The sequence below is a fragment of the Achroia grisella genome, unplaced genomic scaffold (assembly GCF_030625045.1).
Source record: "Achroia grisella isolate CSIRO2021 unplaced genomic scaffold, CSIRO_AGI_Agris_v1 utg1573, whole genome shotgun sequence".
Taxonomy (NCBI): Eukaryota; Metazoa; Arthropoda; class Insecta; order Lepidoptera; family Pyralidae; genus Achroia; species Achroia grisella.
In genome coordinates this window covers 192,715-215,034 of record NW_026712655.1, presented here as the reverse complement: position 1 = coordinate 215,034, position 22,320 = coordinate 192,715, and the positions used below count along the sequence as shown (strand labels likewise).

General features: G+C 31.1%; 1 protein-coding gene across 3 annotated transcripts in view; it reads left to right on the top strand.

Moving 5' to 3' along the window:
* Positions 1-905: 905 nt before the first annotated feature.
* Positions 906-22,320, top strand: part of LOC131841097 (homeobox protein unc-4-like) — a 39,458-nt gene continuing 18,043 nt past the window's right edge. For all 3 annotated transcript variants that reach the window (XM_059189339.1, XM_059189338.1, XM_059189337.1), the window contains exon 1: positions 906-1,425. In XM_059189339.1, the coding sequence (XP_059045322.1) occupies positions 1,212-1,425 (214 nt within the window). In that variant the 5' untranslated portion in view covers positions 906-1,211. The remainder of the gene's footprint in view (positions 1,426-22,320) is intronic.

Here is a 22,320-nt window from a genome sequence, read left to right as displayed (position 1 = left end):
GAAGCGAAGCCACTATTACTTTTGTATTATCTAGAAGTTTCTTCATAAATTCAAATTATACGTAACAATAATTTCACTTTAAATTATTTAATTATACTGACATTATCTTTGGGAGAGATAAGTAGCTGTAATTCAGATAGGTATAGGTCTATCAAATACACGTTGACTGAAGATATTTTATAATCTCTGCAATCGATCAAAATATAGCTACAATTTAATATATATCTACCTACTTCCTTAATTAATACCTAATAGCAGGTTATAGAAAATATCCAAAGAGATAGAGATAAATCCGTTTGATGTATTGATATGGTTCCCTAGATAAACCTTAGGAAACTAGTCATATGAAATAAAAGGGACCGAATTAATGAGATACCAATGCCTAAATAGGTAATTCATATAAAGCTATGAGATTGGTAGGTACTCAACGTACAATTTCACGAGAGAAAAATATTTGCGGTTAAGTTTCATAACGTAACTCTACAGTAACTGTAACTCTATATTTCTGTTTGCGGCGACTCGCCATGCGGCTAAAAAAGATTATGACAGGCTCACAGTCTCGTGTAAATGTACGACAGCCGCATAAATCGAATGTACAACCATTTGCCGAACGATAACAAACTTTAATACGAAAACCATGAAGTTTATTTCAACTTACCGACACCCGTCTCCTGCGTTTTCGTTAATTCAATGTATGCTCGTTCTTAATTTATTATCCGATGTTCAATATCGATCTTTATGATTACAGCATAAGGTTTAAAACTGTTTACCGTGCGGGCTCGACGTACGGTCGAGGAATAAATCTATAATATGAAAGAGGCGGGGAATTAATTTGCTCGTAGGTGGGGGTAGGGGGCCCGTCGCCCCGCCCAGCGTCGGGCGCGCCATCTCAGTGCCGGGCCTGGGCCACGCGAGCGCACCAGCGAACCACGGCTCAAACGCGACCACTATCGTAATGTTTGTCAAATAACAGCCGACGGACGGAGTGTCACTAATTACGTACTATTTGCGAAGTGATTTGTGCTTAAAAAAATAACAACTATTGAAGTGACTAAGTAAGGAGAACAAACGATTTGAACGTGATATATAATTAGAGGAAATAAATGAAAATGACAGTTGAGAATGTATCGCGCCGTCGGTGAACGGCGTAGTGTTGTGCGTCGTTGGTAGCCAAGATATCGAGCGGGGGCCGAGGCGGCGGCGTCGGCGGCATGGTGCTGGAGGGCGGGCTGCCGGCGCCGCTGCAGCTGTACGCGGCGGCCGCGGCGCAGCTGGCCCCGCGGCCGGCGTGGCCGCCGTTTCTACCGTTCTTTGGAGTCCCTCCGCCGTTCCTGGCGAGGCCCAGGCTGCCGCACCCGATGCCTGCGAGAGCGCCGCACGGACCTCCTAGCGAAGACTCGAACGAAGACGGCGGCAGCAGTAAAGGTAACTTTTTTTTAAACGAATATTAAGTGATCCTTATAGTAAAGGTAACTTTTAATTAAATTTCTTTAAATGAATAGTAAGTACCTAAGTAATAGGTTCATAACATTAATATGTAGTAAAAACATCCGGATATAAAAGTTTAGAAAGTGAACTTAATCCCTATCGTAGGTATTCAAATAACCTATCTACTTAATATAGGTACCTACCTAAATATAAACTGACCAAAACTGTTATAGATAGAATACCTAATATCTAGGTATTTTAAATTATCTGAGAATTTTCTAATAAATATTTGTACAAGAAAAGAGTACAATACCTAATTAAAAACATATAGGTAGGTGTCTAGATAACAATTTTTTTATTTAATTACGGATTACTAGATACTTAATTTATTATTTACAAATATATTATCCACTCAATTACATGCATAGATAATAACGATCCAAATGAAAAGCTAAATGCGGTAAATAAAGGCCAACAGACAATAATGTATAAATTTGCAAAATTTATTACAGAAACAAATAATGATAACTTATAACGGACTTCTACCATTAAGTAATCTACAAAAATGAATTCATAATTAAGATACCTAGATATTATATACCTATAGTCTAAGTATATAGATCTTCTTAAGTAGAGTAATTAAAGATAGAATAAAGTAACATCCAAATAAAATGCTTAGGTGTAATAAGCACCTGCCATTAATTATACCAAATTATATAAATTCCATCGATTTTTTTGTTTCTGTGTTAGTTTAATAAAAGAAATTGTTTTTAATTACCTATTAATTAAATAAATTCGACCTAAACGAGATTCGATGTGACTTAAACAACGGTAGTGTGGAAGAAATTCTCGCTAAAGTACCTACTTGGTTTTATTTATTTACCTCGTAAGAAATCTAGCTTAAAAAAAATAGACTAGGCTTATCTCTACAAAGTAATTTACTACTTATAATTATTATATTTTTTTTATACCACAACATATACATTCAATACATTATTTATAGTATAAGTATTATATACTATAAATTATATTACATATAATTTATAATAATTATTTTATTAGTTTTTTTTAATTATTATTACAATAAAAAAAAACTTATAAATAAATTATTAATAAGTCTGCTAGATGTCGGATACACTATAATTATACACATATACTAACATTTCTTTAATAATTAAGGGTAATTAATTATACTTGTATATTGATAAATGATAATAATCATTATTATATGTAGTTTCGAAAAATAATTTTATATCCGTCCACAATAGGTATTGATATTCTAATAAAATTATGATTGTAATAATTAGTGCGGAATTTTTTCTATATCTTACAATCTAAAAAAATGATTTTACTAAATCTTACTCAATAGGTGAAACGAGTTCTGATGCTAATTTTATTAAAATGTAAACCATTAAAAAGCCAATCAACCAGCAGATATCAAATCTTACAAGAACACAAAGCATCGTTAAATATTTCTATTCATATGAAAATATCGATAAATCAACGACATGTCACTGTCACAACACTACGGATCGTGTCCTTGAATGTATGATTATGTCATAAACTTTTGTCTTAGTAGGTAATTTTTTTTTAATAATATTTTAACTGGAATGAAAAAGAACCTGCCGGTCCACATTATGGTCTACCGTCAGTCATACTATATGAACAGCACAACGACCTCAAGATTTTACGCGATGCCCATTGTAACTGGCCATTCCCGTCAAACTAAACTTCAATATTACTACATTCGTACTACCTATATAATTTCATGAAATGACAAATGTACTAACGGCTTACGTTATGGAAAATGGCGTCCATTGCTCATACCACCGTACTGGGTTACATGAACAGCATGTTGATTTTATGCAGAACCCATTGTACCTAGCCATTGCAGTCTAATTAAGGTTCCATAGTACATTCGTATCTACTATATAATTTCCTACAGGACTTATCTAAGCGTCAAGCCAAAACACAGTTTTCAAAGCTTCATGGCAGTACCTACCTAGAAACCGATGTAGACTTTATAAAAAGTCGTTTGCATGGATTTGGTTATTGGTTGTTGCTTAGTTTCACCTATTTTAGCCACCAAGCATCTTGCTTTGTTGGAGGGTACGATAAGATAGTTTCGGTTGTCTAGCGGTTTAGCTTTACTTCCGGTAGTCGGGGGTTTGATTCCTCGCACAGTACAAACATTTGTATTTATGAGTATGTTTATTGTACTGGTTTGGATGTATTCTATGTATATTATGTATATATTTGTAAGAAAAAAAAACATATATTTATATCAGTTGTCTAGTACCTATCCATAATACAAGCTCTGTTTAACTTGGGATTAGACGGCACTCTGTAAATTGTCCAGGGATATATATATTATTTAAGGGAGAAAAATTACATCAAATGATAACGTGATGTCCGTATTGTTGTTCTTATGTATAGCCGACGGTTACCACTTACCATACTTATACCTATATATGTCAGACTTATATATATAACAGATATTTATGTCACATAATTATAATTTTAATTATTTAAATCATTAAATACATGTTATTATGTAACGATATGTGTTACATTTGTGAATAAAATAATATGATATGGTAAACCAAATTGTGAGAGCTAATAAAAAATAATCTAATATTGAATGCGTTGGTTACTGTGGTATAATTACAAGTGTCGGCGGTGTCGCTTTTAACAGCTCGTTAACACAACAAACAACTGACACATGTAACCGATAAACTAACGCTGCAAACGCATGTAAACTGAATTTACGACTTACCATAAATACTTATGACTTTGATTATTTATATATCTAATGCAAAAGCGAAGAGGACTGATAAAGTTAATAGCATCGGAAAGTTCCAGCAAATTAATTTCTTAACACTTAGACCAAACATCATAACCTATTGCCGTGTTGCCATTAGCAATATCGCTTTAATAAATTATTCCAAATTCTAACATTATCTACAACTTATTTCTTTTTTAATTCCATTCGATAGGTGTCTATTTTTTTATTATTGCAACACTTAAATCGCTTTTATGCGGAGCGTGACCGCTGTCGTTATTAGTTATGATTAAAAATTTATGACACTCCAATATATAATGCATACAAAACTGTAATCAAGCGTCAAGGCCAATTAATTTTTATATAATGGCAACACTAATCCAATAACAAAACACCTACGTTTAACTCAATAATTCAAGTGTTGATTTGGCGATTGAATTTCTTGGCCTTAGATTTAATAGTTATGTTGATACATTCGCTACGTATTTATATTATTATTAACTATCCACTAGTTGAGCCCGTGACTTCGTACCTGTAGTATTCAGAATAGTAATTTTAGGTTTTTAAATATTTTGTTTATGAAACTATTGGAATAAAATAATTAAAAAGTCAAACCAATGACAATATAGGTTTAGTTTTAATTAGTGAAAATAACACGTATTTTTTAAATTAGCGCTCAATAAACAAACAGACAAATGGACAAAATTTCTTATAATCATTGTTTTGGGTTGTGTTACATCCATAGAGCTCCTCAATAAGGTTTTTTCTCATATATAGGTACATCTTCTAAGTAGGTACTTATAGACTGCGATCAGGTACATTTAGGTACAAATAAATTAAACTGAAATCTTGAAACTTGTAATTTCAAATGAATAGCTTTCCACTAAATGCATTTAAATGTATAGGTATGATGAATTTACATCAAAATATTAATGTTTTAAATAATTGTCTGTCTGTTTGTTCTTTCTCTGAAACGGGTGAAGTGAATCTGACAATTTTGTTAATGTTATAAGGACTGACTTAGTTACTTTTATTATATATATAAAGAAGGCAAATTGCATATGGACGAACTCACGGGTAACATCCAGTTTTATTATAACATAAAATGTATCGGAATTAATCAAGTTCTTTTATAATAACTTGTCTTATTAAGGAAGGTAATTGGAAACCATCGATAGTAGGTAGATATAATTTTATAAGATAAAATTTAATTTCATTACTTATGTTAATAAGTTAACCTGTTTCAATATAAGTATATATATTTAATAAAAAAAAGTTAATATATAATTAACTATACTGGTAATATAGTAGGTGTGTTCTTTCAGATTAAAATTTTAATATGGGTACCTATAGAAATATTTATGACTATACTTCATATAAAAATATAGCAAAACCAAGAATATAATTCAATATTTAAAATAACACTACTGAACACAGCTTGATTTTTGATTTACCCTACTTTTTGATTTCGGATTGCATACCATTAACTCACGAAAGCTTCAAAATTAAAATAATGAATAAATGACACGTTATAAGTAATGAATAATAAAATAAATAACTAGTCAATTTGGTCGTCCGTTACACTTATCCTTAGCAATAACTTATTGGTTTAATAACATTATACCATTATTCCCGAAATATTCTCGGGGACTGGTTTGAATAAATTGTATATTAATAAAAAATAAACGTGAGCCAAGGTGCGAAGAGGCTAACGAGCGTAATCCAAATGTAAGTTATTAGTTGCACGGCGTGGCCGCCTGCTGCGCGCGAGTCGTTCCACTTGTCGATGTCGGTATCCAGATTTTTATCGACTCTTTGTCGGCACTAGCACTGAGGTGTTACCCACGAAATTAGGATGTTAAATGTTTTGTGGATGACGCATGGCCACGCGGCCGACCCGCTTTGTATCTCTGCTTATTGTATGCGTGTATGTTTTTTTTGTACTATAATAGAAATATCAATAGTTTGTCTTTTTGTAAACTCTAGTGAGTTATGATTAGAAAAAAATGTGTGAAATGATTAAGGCCGGTTATGAATTTATAAGCAGTCATTTAAGCTTTTGTTGATACGCGATTTATTGAGTATAACGACACTGGTGGATATCTAACTAGTAATTCGAGTTATAAGAACATTTTTTATTATTTAATACTTCATTTTAATATTTAACTAATACTAAAGTTACATTTTATAATCGATTAAGATTTTTTTTTATTCAAAGAATGATATATTTGAATTCAAATATGATATATTTTTTAATTGATGATAATGGAATTGTGCACACGCCTGCACTGACGGTATACGCTGGCGAGGCACCAGTGGAGGATAATAAGATGAGTATAAGGTTAGGTTAGTTTGCTCATTGTGATTAAATTACTAGAAATTAACCACCACGGTTTCCAGGGGGAACTGCGTGGAGGTCGACATGGTACACTGTTAGCAATGGGGTCACAACCAACAATACTCTTTTTCCCAATTAATGATAATTATGGCGAATTCTGTAGATAGGAATTTATAACGATGGCTACCTAGAGAAACCGCATGAAGGCCGACCTGATTTATACATTGTTTTGTTGGGATATATGAGAACAATAATCCTTGTTAATTTATTTAATTAATTAAATAAATTACAATTATAAGTACGATATAATATTTCGTATAATTGAACTACTACTTATACAAAATTTTTTATTGTATAAACTACTAGATAACAACTGCCAACTGAATAAGTACTTCTTTTTTTAATAAATAATTTATCACACACAATTATGACATTAGTCCTTGTAGTCCTAATGCAATCTATCTAGTAGTATCTAGTAGTACGGTATACAATTTTATTAACATTACTTGTGGAAAGGTAACAAAACATACTTTTGCATTAACATAATAAACGTGAATGTATACAATTAGAGTCGGTAAGACCTTATTTAAAATTTAAATTATTTAAATAAGTAATATCTATATAATCAATTATAAATTAATGTGAATAAACAAATCTAAACGCATGTTCCAACCGCAAACGGCAAATCAATGAGAACTCGTGGGCGAAATGACGTAAAACATCAGTAACTAAAATCCTACTACTATAGGTATTATATGATTATCTGGATGAATGGTTACAGTCACATTGTGGAATCACCATCCAGCAAAGGTATATCAGAAACTTCGAGAAAAGAGCTTATTCCTTCTTAAAAGGCCGGCAACGCACTTGCAATTCCCCTGGTGTTGCGGGCGCTCATGGGCGGCGGTAATCACTTACTTAGGTGAGCCGCAAGCTCGTTTGTCCCATTTTCTATAAAAATACTGTTTATCGTAAATTGTCTAATCAAGAGTTCATTGATTAATTCGTGTGTTTGGATGCACTCGCCGCCGATAGCTGTAATTATTCGTTAACAATGCGAACTCTGAGTTCATTACTGATATTAATTCAACGATCGTGTTCAGTTATGCTAATTGCATTGCTTATTGATACCAGCCCGTATAAAGCGTAGGTATAATACCTATCACGATATGTCGTAGTGGACATCTACGATTGGTGTACAGTATAAATAAGTTAGTAGGTTTAATTAAATAAAAATTACTAAGAAATAAAATGTTTATAAAATCTCTTATTATTTTAGAGCTAAGAACCATATCGATCGTATCAGCTTACAAATAATAAAACCGCATCAAATTCGGTCTAAACAAATATGACCTTATAACCAACACATATAATAGTGCATTTAGCAATAGCATATCAATTCATTATACTTCTTTCTTTATACAATTATAGATACGTATCTCTTTTTTCCATTACCGGACAATGAAATTATAAGACATAGGTATATTTTTTACACACGCAAAAGGTTCCTTAATAACTTTAAAATAAATAAAAAGTATAGCGACTCAGCCTTGACAAATTCAGATTTTTTTAAGGAAATATTATAGAAGGCTGTATAGTCTTGTACCCTTGACTTTTCACTTGTGGATAAAATATAGCTACTACTATTACTTATTCTTAATTCAAGTTAAGTATATATATAGAGCATGTCAAACTATCTCTAACCAGGAATTCAAGTGTCAAGACCTATTTTTCATGTGCAACAAACCGAGACGTCGCTCAGTTCGAAGTGAAATTAGGTGTGGTTTTATAAAAAGAAACTCATGTACCCTGGCCAATAAACAATAGCTTCTATTTTGTCTTCAGTCGAATATCGATCGATAGCAAATCAAATCAATTGGATTCATAACAATTGGTGCGATGAACTGAAATTAGCTTTGGTTGCGAAACGCGGGAATAATTGTCTATGCGCGCCTTTTTAATTGTTTTCTTTTTATTTGGTGCCGTTGTTTTTTTTTAAATACTTTCTAGTCTATGGTTTTAAAAATATAGACAGTTAATAAAATGGCAGCAGTAAATTAAGATGGATTTTGAATATAATAACAATAGCTGTAATAGTATACCTACTACAAGAGTCCAAAACCGTAATAACTAAGTACCTACTTATTAAGAAACAATGTGCAAAGTTGAGCAACTAGGAATAACACATATTTTGAATTTAAAATTTAACATTTTTAAACTGATAACATGTTTACATAAATACTACAGATTAAATACTTACAGAAATAGCAATTTAGTGTCAAAAGAGCTTAAAATCTTCTTTGTTATATCTACATCATTTGCCTAATTAATTAAATAATAATTGATAATAATTAGCATTGCTTATTTATCCTTACAGAGTTCCATCAAATACTTACCTACCTAAATAATAAAATGATAAAACCTAATAGGTACGTAAGTGTAAAATTACCTATAGATAAAAATAATACGTAAACAATTTTTATCCGTTATTCACTAAAATGGCGCTCCAATTCATTTTTTAATGCCGATAACAATACATTTACATTGGTTGCCAATAAAAACGTCAAGATAAAACAAACAGTGTATTACAGAGGGAAACGAACGCCTTGTACAATAACAAAGCTAAATGGGATAATAAACAGAAATCACAACTAGTCAAAAGTACATCAATAAAGGGCTGAGCGCACTGTGCCAGAGGGGAGCTAGGGCAGTAATGGAACAACACATAAATTAGGACACGCGACCCATGCGGCTTAGAAACACAAACTCTTGAATTTTTACACGTTCACTTACAGTTTCATGACTAAATAGTTTGCTCCTGGTGCCGAGGTTAAAGTAAATTGTATTACTGTTCATTTTAATCCGTAATATGTTGCAATAGAAAAAAAATAAGTGTAGAACACTAATGGGAAGAAAGCTCAAAATTAGTCGAATTAAACCCTATACCAAAATGCTCAGCCAGCAGTCAGTACACTGATCTTAATCAGTAGCGACCAGTATTTTACAGTGGGGCATTAGTAAGTTAAGAAATCCTTAATCCTATCTAGAAAACTTGCAGTGGACAAATCAATAAAGTAGTTATATTTTTAGTCTTATAATGTAAGAAACAAATTCTAAATAAAGCAAAGAAACTTGGTCGTGTAGACGTCTATATAAAAGCACTTTGATAAAGTAATAAACTTGCATGTCATAAAACAAACCCTCCGAGTAAAAACTGAAAGGGAGATTGTCAGCGAGCCTTACTTAAACTTGTAAAAAACAACTTCATTACGTGAAACAAGTGACAAAAGCCCAAAATGTTCGTAATAAGGCCTATTAGTCAAGTCGTCGGGCAGTCGCAAGGTGTGCAAAATGTAACCGAGCCGGGTGGGAGCTAATTTCAAGGATCATTTCCTCACACACCCTGTTTTTGGGGAGTGACGATGCCGCGCTCAAAAATAAAACCAAAGATACCACGATTTCGAACCTCCACAACAGCTGTATAGGGAATAATATAATCACAATGGTAACCCTGTTTTTGTTAAAAGTTTTTACCTTCCTATTATTGGGTATAACGATGTTTATCTTAATGTCTATATCGTTATTATACAAAACTTAATTTGATTAATAAATGAAGACCTACAATATTATTAATTCATGGATTAGTGAACAGAGCACAATTACTTTTAATGGGTATTTTTCATTAACAGATAACTACAGAATTATTTTTCATTATATTTCTATTTTTGTGTATTATTAGGTATGTATAACTACATACATATAAAAAAAATTAACTGGTCGCTGTATGTAGGTATATCTCCTTATATGAAAGATATATGAGAAAAATATTTATTACTGGGCCCCAGATGGTTACTCAACTAAAAATCATCCACGACTTTGTTCTATACTATAATGATGACATATTTTTAAAATAGTTGTTCTAAATTACTATTCTATACAACAGTAGAGAAAGAATGAGTGATCGTTTACTCTGCAGAACTACATAAGATCTTTGTCATACAACGCGTCTACTCGTTACGACTACGGTAAACTTTGATTAGCTACTCAAAAAAAATACTGCAGTCTCACATCTCACGGCGCACGCGCGTCTGTGCGCATGTCTAATCGCTAGTCGCGTGCCCTAAAACACGCATTTGTCAAATTCGTTTCACTTTTTTAATGTTTGCTTTGTCATAGTAGGTGTACCGTTTTGGTCCTGTCACCCCTTTCCAGCGATTGGCCACGGGAGGCGGGTGCGATTTCGCGCCAATATGTCTCATAGTTTAGCGGTTTATTGGCTAGACGCAACTATCGAATTGGCCCCGTGGGCAACGGTGTATGTCTTCAGATTTTACGTGAAATCTCGTTGTGTTATTCTGATAGCGTTATAATAGTGAATCTATAAAATAAATTGAATACAACATAGACATCAGTAGTATATTTCTACATATAGGTATACATTTCCTTAACTTTACCATCATACTTATTTCATCATTTTACTTCTTCGTTTATTACAGTTTATCTGAATAAAATTAAAAATATAATGATTCAATTATATACTGTAAAATATTTTTATAATATATTATGAACAACATTTTCTAAAAAAGTTATCCAAAGATGTACCTAAGCTGTGGTAGTTATAAAATAAATTATTTAGTAAAAATACATTAATTTAATACCTATATTATTCTCATGAAATACATCTATATCCTCTTTGATTCTTTGTTAAAATGTTATTTAACTAAAGTAAAAAATAGCTCCCTACTTAATTCAAAAAGTAAGATCACATTTTTTTTAATTATTTAAAATATTATATATTTTATTGAATACAAACTGTATATTATTTTAATAAGTAGGCACGTAAATTGTAGAAGCATACATAATATAGCCATATAAATCAAAGTTATAATAATCTATTGTTTCTGCGTATTGTGACGAATTGATTTAACCTCTATAAATAAATTAGACCACTTTTTGCGTGGGATTGATCTAAAAAATGACACCCACGTTTTTTATCTTAAAAAAAGTTCAAACAAATTAGTTTACGCCTGTTTACGATATGAATATATTAGCGAATATTCTAATTGCTTTTTTTGCTCTTCTCATTTCTTTGGGTGGATGTTAGGGTGTTTGATACAGTTCCATTTTTTATACTCATATTATTTTCTACACGTATTTAGTGATGCACATTATATTCTTGGCAAAAGTGTAATAATAATGTCTAAATGTAACTTCAAAAATCTATCGAATCCTGCTACAAAATTGAAAATAGGTCAAGATTATGTTGTTTTCTAATTAATTTAATATACAAATAAGTACCTATTATTTTCCAATTACCTAATATATTAAAAATAAAAGTATATGATATACGACTTTAATTTTCTATTATGATTTGATGATAAATAAATATTTTACGATATTTTCTCACGATCACTTCATAATATTATCGTACGACTCATAAAGCAAATGACAATCCCAACCAGATAACATTTAGTGTCGGAAGTAATAGGATTTACTATAACACTGGATAATCCTATAGAATCCATGGCATAACATATTGCTAATCCTGAGAACGGGGGTCTGAGAGGCCCGCACCATAACTAACCCTATTAAAAAGTGGCTGCAACCCTCAACCCTCCGTGTATTAATGTAGCATAAAATTAACCGGCGTGTCACGCTTGACGCTCGCAATGTTTTAAGTACGACGTTTTTGGGGTCAGAAGGTCCGTTACGATGTTTGTTGTTTTAATTCGGGATGCACTTGAAAGTGGATTTAGACTACAATAACAATGACTAGAATAGAAGTACAGCTTTTTGGATGAATACATAAATTATGAATATACCTTTACTCGTAAACGGGTGCTACATGGACTGGAGGACTGGTCTGCTATCATAAGTATGACTGATTTATTTTGTTATACATATAACTACATATTTATTTACTTACGAAAATTTGCTTTTGGACAGTATGTATTCATATAGTACCTTAAAAATGTAATGCTGAAGAATATTTATTTAAAAGAGCAACACACAATCTTCTTGTGACGAGACTGTGTTATGAGTGAGTGGTAGAATTAAATGAGTTAGTGGTAGAAAGAATTAAAACGTTGCAAATTCACATAGAATACAAATTGATGGTTTCAGCATGGAAGTCGACCAGATTCTGTATACTGCCAATAAATAATACGGCCACCCATCTCTACTGCTATTATTCTTCTGAATAATAAACTACTGTTAGTTTGGTCCATATACAGAGATATCCTGAATCCATAGACTTTCTACAAAGTCTTTTTATAATTAGCATCTAAAACTATAACAGAATAAAGAGTTGATACTGAGATATATTAACTTATTGACTTTGTACAAAATAATTAGTGACCAAATGGATTTAGTGTTTATAATTCTTAGAACAGATAATCTAAGTACTTATATTATTAATGACTTTACTTCGGAGGTTATCAAATAATTATATATATTAGTAATCTAGGCTACAAATATCTTATATGAGACATTAATACTAATATTATAAATACAAATTAATATTTGTCTGTCTGATTACCTTTTCATGACAAAACTGAATTTCTATTGAATGAAATTTTCAAGACTGAAGCTGAAATGGACATAATGAATTTTTTTTTGGAAGTAGAGTCAATATTAAAATTAATAATGAAAATATTAAAATGTTAGAGCACTAAAAAAATTACAAAGTTACAAGAGCGACGTACATAAAAATGTACAAAAGATTCATTCTTTGACGTAAAGATAAAACTATATTTCGATGTAGAGATTAAAAGAAGCCGAAATTCATTACACATATGTACCAGAAGTAAACTTTAAAAATTCGTCTACGTGGGTACTGGGGTATATATATACATACATCGACTAGTATAGACTATTTCAGACGCCAAGCAGTTAGCTCATACAGTTGTTCAGCTGTAGGGTCAGATTAAGCAGTAATTTTACAAGAAAAGAGTCATGATATCTTAGTCCTCTGGTATGATAACGCATGAATGGTATCACAGATTTCAAATTATATCTTGAAGTTCTTAGTGCGGTTCATGTATATAGGTGACGGATACTACTTACGTTCAGAAGGGTCGTCAGCTTGCTTGCCATACAAATTATAAAAAAATAACTATTTTTATTATAAAAAAAAAGACTAAGTCGCAGGTACCTGCTAGTTTTACATTCTATACACATTTTCATAAGTTTTACTTAAATAATTATTACATACATTAACTGGTGTGTTCAGAAGAAAACCAATATCATATCAGAGCATATCACAAACTTAGTACAATGCTGGAACAATTCAAAAATTATAAACTTTGGAATATCCACTCTAATCCAATAAATTTAAAGTCTAATTTCTATTAATATTTTTTTGTCTTCGTATAGCTTTGTACTAGGTGGGCGATATGATGTTTGGAAAGTAACAAGGGCAGTGGTGATAAATTGATAATAAGTGTAATAAATCTCATTTGGTACGTGTTCTGACATGAGATAATGAGGTCCTTGTGTTTACCGACTAGCTGATATACTTGGCTTTAAACGATGTATGTATATCGATACTTAATGATATCCGACTTTTTATCATTTCTATCATATATATTATATTATAATAAACTTGACAAAAAAAAAAGAAATTCAGTTAAGTTTCTTGTCAATTCTTCACAATATTTTATTATTTTTATATTATATTTTTTTAATAATATACAGTCTACATCGATCCCTAATAAGGCACCTATATCTATATAAGTGAAAGAATTTTTAAAGGAGATAGTATTTAAAAAATTTTGAGACAAAACAATTTTTTAACAAAAATTCCTCTTGGTTATTTTGGCCACTTCGCTGTTCTTTCGAACAAATTAGTGGCACCTATATAAATTAATTTAAGATTATCGAGACACAATTTGTCAATTTGACAATGAAATAAATTTTACTTTTTAATAGAACCATTCCAAAATTTAAAAAAATATATACTATCCCGAGTATTCAAGTTTGTTCACTATGCAGAAGATAATACAGACTATGTTAAATAAATGTATAGTTAAATGTGTTTATCATGGGGAGTAAACCACATTCTAGTATGCACTGATTTATTGGTCACAAGGGGCTACTTCAGCATTGTTTTATAATAAGGGGCGCAATAGATTAGATACTTCACATGTCTCAGAAGTTTTAGACTAACATTTGTGTTCATTATGTATACAAGTAGTAAAACACTATTAAATTACATAGACGATTATTCATAAAAGCAGTCTACAATAAAGCTAAAAAAAGTTTGATAAAATGATTACAAAAGTACTAGTTGTATTAGTCACAAAAATACTTCAACTAGTGATTTACCTTAATTTTGTGAATACTAACAAAAAATGTTGTTAGTACCTTATTGAAAAGATATTTATGCAATAATCTAATAGTTATCAGTTAAAAGTTTAATAGGTATACCTATATACTACATATGAGTAGCGGCATGGAAACAGTCCCTTTGCTCTCCATATTACATAAATAAAAAAAAATGTCAGTTTTTCAGGATGATTATTCACTCTTTTTTTATTTATTTTTCATTTTTTCCACTGTTATTCACTTCTATTTGTAGGTATTATATAATATAAGAAGTTGTCTAATGTGATGAAGAAGAGTGATGCACAATATTATCATTGTTAGTTGCCACAGATTATTAAATAACGACCAGCAGCACAAGAACAGAGAATCGCAACAGTGAGTTATTGGCCCCCGGGGAGGACGAGATAATGCGCAGTATGGCACTGTATCGGTAGGAGAAATGTAGTGCTGTACTTAAGTATTACATACATGTTTAAAGCTGTTTCGATAGTATTTTTACATTATATGTTAATATCCAAACATCTCAGCTATATGAATTATGTTGCAACAAAGTTTTATAGGATTGTACACCCAAACCTTACACTATTGTTGGCTGCAAATCACATGAAAATTCGGAAGGTATTTTTTTTATAAACAGGCTCTAAAGACGTGAAGGACTTTGTTGTTTTGTATTATAGTATCGAAGACGGCTTAATATAGCAGCAGAATGTATATTAATTTTATTCAGTTTCTTAGATTATCTTTGCACTTTCAAAGGTCGGCTGCTAGAGAATGCTGACAGCATTTAGCCAGTCTACTGTCTAAAATTTCAATAAAGTTTAAAGAATACATTTATGAATTTTAATTGGGATCTCAACCTATAATAAATGTGTTGTGATCGTTAATAGAAGTTAGACACTTAGATACTTCTCTTATATGGAGAGACTTATACTCAATGTTTTTTTTAATCCACGATTCGATGTTAATTGATTATTATGTTATGGCAATTTAAAAAGATAAATATTTTTTTTTAATTTAAATCACTATCTGTGGTCAAACGTTATCATTTAATTCTAAGATTTCCCTTCCGTCTCTACTGACTTTTCATTAGTGGTTACATATTTTTATTATTCTATCTTATATTATAATATCTCAAGATTGAATCTTACGTACACTAGTAATTTATTACATTTTATCATTAAGAAACAATACTATTCATTCAGTTCTTTTTAAACGATATGTATCAGCGGAAGTTTCTTGAACTCAAATAGTATCACACTTATCGAATTTATCGATAATCGATTTCACAGTAATAATTCACATCACTAGTGACACAATGTAGTCGGATGATATGAATCCACTTGAGAGTAATCCCCTAATAATTATTGCTGCAGTATTACACTGTTGGTCTCTATGTGTTATGTATACACATTATGATATGTTTGTTCATGTGGATTAAGATTAAGATGTTAATTTGATTAATGTTCTACATATAACTAATTAATAAACAGATATACCTATGATTCTAATTATGCTTGTGGGAACTGGTCTGTTCGGATTAGATCCACTGATTATACTATTTACTTTTGACAAAATTGCTATACCTTATGCTGGCGGTCTTCTATTCTCCCTAATTAAATTTAAAAATGAATCTGTATTAAACATGTACAAGATCATTTGAAAAGAATGTGATCTGAGGTTCTTGTCACTTCTTCTCATCTCGAAATCATTACGGTAGATTTGACATATCATCTTGTGGGAACTGGTCTGTTCGGTTAAGATATTCCATTCCTCGCCTTTAAAAAATATTCAGTACTGAACAGGTGCTTAAACTAATATTTTAAAGAAATAGTGTTCATTGAATATCATTCTAATCAATCTATATTATGAAGAGAAAGATATAGATTTTTTTTTAATATTTAACCTTTATACCAAATAAATCTGTGGAAAGTTACATTACTAGAGTGCGTTGCGTGTAGCATGAACGCTACAGTTACTGTAATTTCTATTAACAAAAATTAGAGTAACTGTAGCGTTCGTAAAATTACATCAATAAAATAGACGCCTTATTAAAAAAAATCATTTGGCATTCTCATACAGTAAAAGTATGAAATAAACAACAAACCAGTGTTGACACCAGTAAGCAAATAATCACTACGTTATAGTGGATAATTAACAGAGAAATTTACACCATCAATTTACCTAATAAATGGTGTATACCGATTAAGTAGTTTAGACGAGCAAAGCGGCTTCTCTGTGTCCTTGAAAATGTCGGTACTGGATTCCGTTCCCTACCGCACATATAGTGGTGGTCTTCTCACAGATGACAGCTGCCTCCTGCCTCGCCCTCATCAAAGTGACGGGACGAAACTAATCCTAATGTACCATGAAAATTATTCATTAACATAACATTCATTAGTTATATTCTGAAGCTAAATTGAAATCAATATTCACTTATAGATAGTAGATAAATACGTATGTTTTATCATAATATAAAATTATAAAAACATTTAATATTATAATAAACAGCTTGTTTGCTAATCGATTATATAAAAATAAGTTTATCACCTTCCTTCATATAACTCTATGTTCATAACTGGAAAAAATCTTGAGGTTGTATTTAAGAAATTGTTTATAGCGATAAGTCCACATTTTTCTTTTATTTTCTTACACAAGTCTTGCTAATTGTATTTTTTTTCTCTGTACACAATAAACTGTCATAATTATTATTTATTTGGTTATATACTACAGTTATTATCATTAAATTTGGCATACGTACCATCTTGGTTGAAGAAGGACGGATATATTTTTTTATTACACACGATAATATTCCATGGTCACTATTATTATTGTATGTACGTAGATCGTTATTGTTGGGGTGTTGAGTAAAATTGAATGTCAAACATCAATCAATGAATGAACAAGTTAATTTGGTAGTTACAGGTTCTTGCTCAAAATACAGACAATCATTCATTTATCATAAATAATAGCTCTCGAAATCCTTATTTGGTGAAATGGAAATAGTCGAACAAGAATATTAAATTTTATAGCATTTATCATTAAGTATTAAGATTTTATTTTATGATGCTTGAACATAAAGAGGTCATCATAAAACAAAGGTTAACGTCATTTTTGTATTCGAATAATGATGTAAATACCTTATACAATTTTATTGTAGACTTTGTACAAAATGATACTTCTCTGTACTGTTTGTCTTCCTAATTATCGACTGTTAGACTGTCTCACTCGCCGTTCATAGCTTAATACCCGTATGACGCCAGCAGTGTGCGCTAGAGATGACATAATGCTTTCTTCTCTTTTCCACATATACTATACTCTATTTTACCTATTCCTGGTGCCCAGCAGCTTGTTTCATAAGCTGCGTTTTGGTGTTAAGGGTGAGATATGGCAGTAACATTACAGTATTCAGTGGAATAACATGTTTGTCTTTAGGCAATGGTAATACATGAGTGACATCACATCGTTAATTATTTCATTTTATGTTACTATTTTCCATCAGGAAGGTCAATAAATTTAGGAAATTACTATGGGACAATTACAAAATAATTATTTTTGTGTTGAAATCTTGATGTAAATAAATATATTGAAATACATTCGTAGTTTTAATAAAAAATAACGTATCGATTGACGCATCATTAAAATTACAACTTCATCGCGGTATGCCAAAACGGCGTGTTCCGTCCAAGGGCAAAATAATTAATAATGTTTTCGTAATATATTAAATTTTTATTACGCCTTATTTTTTCGGTATAATACATCGATTAAGGATACCTGTGTAAATGTGTAGTGCGAACAATTTATCACGTCCCCATCTCGAGCGGTGGCCGGCGGCGGCGGGCGGGCGCCCGGGCGCGGCCGGTGCGGTGTTCTCAACGATTCACAGTCACAAATAATAATATAAAAATAGGCTGGTTAGTCAATTTGTTTACCCAAACTAGTGTCTTAAATATTGTAGAGCCTTACTAACTGTATGTATATGACAATTATTATTTATTAAACTATGATTTATTTATTAAGGTAAGCAAATGAGGTCGAATCGAAATATAATAATAATATCGCAGGACAACTGATACAACGCCATCTAGTTTCAAGCTAAGCAGAGCATGTATTATGAGTGATATGTGAGAAACATATTTTTTTGCAAATACATACCTACATTACATAGAAGACACCCAGACCGATACAAACAATGATACTCATCAATACAAATGTTGTACTGTTCGACGAATTAAACCCTCGAACATCGGAAGTAAGACGGTGTGCTAGCTCCGCTAGACCACCGAGACTGTCGAATATTAATATATTCAGAACTAACACTGAAAGGGTAATAATGTGATAACGTGTGTGTGAATAAATGGAATCTAAAATCGATGATGACTATTAGGAAACGTCCATGTATCGCCATCAAACGGGCGATATTCTTGTTTCTGTATCTACATAGTTAATAGAGATATTAAACAAATAATAAAAAAGAATATCTATCTACCTAATAAATCTAAATACATTAAGAAGTATTTACAAGTTAGAATTGAGTTATTTACTATTATGTTAAATAGAAACCCCTTTTAGACTCCTTTATAGAGAGATAAAGGTCAGTGTGTTTGATGTGAGTACGGTAACTACATTCCAGACTATTTTACCCTTTATAAACCGGTTTACAACTTTGTGGAGAACACGTTCACATTATTTTAAATGAGCACAAAACGTTACAATTTACAATTAGTTAACTTTTCGATTTCCAACTTTATTTATTTATATATTTATTAGCATACAAAACAGATTATCATCAACAGAATTTGTTTAGAAGCGTGTAATTGGTACGAAACTGGATTGTAATCCAACATTATGTATGCCTAAAAACTAAATTATATAGATGCATACATTATACGCTAGATAAGGGTAGATAATAAAAATACAATAACTAGGAAGTAATATATTAGAACTACCTAATATTATTAATAATTTTGGTGACAGAAATGTATAGTAATATTTTTTTTAAATCTAAACTTTTCCATTTACCTATAGGTATACCTGTCCTATACCTACAACCTCTAGTTGGTCATTTCAGGTATTTCAAATAGATATGGAATATCTAATACTTCTTTAATGGGCAACCGATATAATGATGATCAAGTCCGATCATTTAGGGTATAGTCAGAAAGTTAGCAGGAATTAACTACGGTGATTTTCAGAAATGACTTCGTAAATATTTACCTGAAGGTATTGGTGTCAATTATGCTACTTATTTTCATTAGTAATGCTTCTTCGTCAATCCTCTTTCCCAGCATTTTGTACATTTCTTATGCTACGTAAAAAAATTGTGTCTCAATTGAAGAACAACACATAGTGGTCACTATATGATAATTTTAAATCTTGTGAGACTCGAAAGGATGGGAGAGGGGGTTCGACAAAAATCACGACATGTCACAAGGGGGTGTAGTGAAGACCTTCACATTTCTAGAATAAAATTAGATTATACTTTATACCTTTACTTTACTTTACTTTAAAAATTAGAGAGATTATTCCTAAACCTCACTAGATACGTATCACCAAATGGGAAGAGAGGTTAAAATATGCTAAAAAAATTACATGATTAATAGACGGCCCCATATGTATTATCTTTGTTTTCTTCAAGAAATATTATTTACATTATCATAACTATACATAAACATTTATTATTTATATATTACATAGATTTGCGTGTTTAATTAACACTTCGTATATAATTACTAATTTAATTACTTTGTTAATTAATTGCGTCAACATTACAGAATCTAAATACATAGGATAACAAGATTAATTTCGTCATTAGTGATAGAATGAAGCCAATCGCCTGAAGCTGTATTGCGTGTACACGCAAGTCACGATTTGGCAAACGAGTGCAGTGGTAGGATTTTTACCATATGGATATATTTTCACAACTACCCTGCGTATAAATTTTTGTATCTAATTTAGATTCTGCAGCACCTAATTGGCTTTCACTTAATGTATATTCTTGATTATTTACTAGATAACATTTTAGTAAACAATAAAATATTTAAAGACTTGTTAGCTGCAGCAGTACATACAGCATTTGAATTTTAATAATCTTTATTAAAATTCAAATGCTTTTTTCTTTCGAGTTTCGAGTTTTAGTAAAAAAAAATATTGTTGAAAAATCAAATCAAGTAATTATAACAGGCTGAGTCTTCAGGTAAACTATGCAGTTAACCCCTGAATAAGCAAGGACAGCTCATATTCATTGAAAATGATATTCTTCAAGCGAGAAGAGACCGAGAGAGGAAAAAAAGTAAGTTTCCAGATACCTATTTCCGGATTTTATTTTTATATCTGGCAATTTTTAGCACCGCCTTCAAAACGTCAGTCACGATAATTAAAAAAAAGAGATTTATTTCTGTCTATATGGGTGTAGAATAAAATTCTTTATGCACTTAAAAATGACCATATTTATATAGCAATTATAGCACCACGTCAGTTAAATCAACGTTTAAAAATAATTTTATTATTATTAAATTAATCACAGACAGCCAGTTTGTGGCACTAATAAAAAAAACAAATAAGTGTTCACATTCAAGGCTGTACCATCGACTTAAATGTTAATTAAAATCCATAATTAATGCAACTGGTCTTACACTCGTGCAGAAAATAAGGTTTTTGCAGTCATATTATGAACTAACATGGAACAAAAAGCCTATAAAAGTGTTTCAAATGCGAATTCCTTGAAAAACTTCATGTTATTATACGTTAATATGGTCTAATGCAGCGAAATGATATGTATATTGCTAATAATTTAAGAATACCCTCTAATGATAGCAATTACTGTGGTAGGTAGTAATTACGGGGAACCTGGTGAGCTGGTCAGCTAAGCAGCCTCAATTAACTCAGAAAACTGTATTATAGGTACTTGTATTTGTTCTCAGATGTAGTGTAATATATGAGGGTACGCTAGTACCCCTGGAAAAGTTGACGTTCAAGGATATACAAGAAGTATATATATATTCTTGATATTATAATCTAACAACAGTTTTAAGCTTCCTTTATATTATTTACTAGCTTTGTTCGTCCTCATGATACAATCTGTGTTCACACCAAATAGTCGTTAAAAGATAACAAATATACGGATATATATATTTACTATTTTTATATCTTCAATTTTTATTTCTGTTCGTCCTCATGATACAATCTGTGTTCACACCAAATAGTCTCAGTCACGATAATTAAAAAAAAGAGATTTATTTCTGTCTATATGGGTGTAGAATAAATTTCTTTATGCACTTAAAAATGGCCATATTTATATAGCAATTATAGCACCACGTCAGTTAAATCAACGTTTAAAAATAAATTTATTATTATTAAATTAATCACAGACAGCCAGTTTGTGGCACTAATAACAAAAACAAATAAGTGTTCACATTCAAGGCCGTGCCATCGAAATGATAAAAACAAA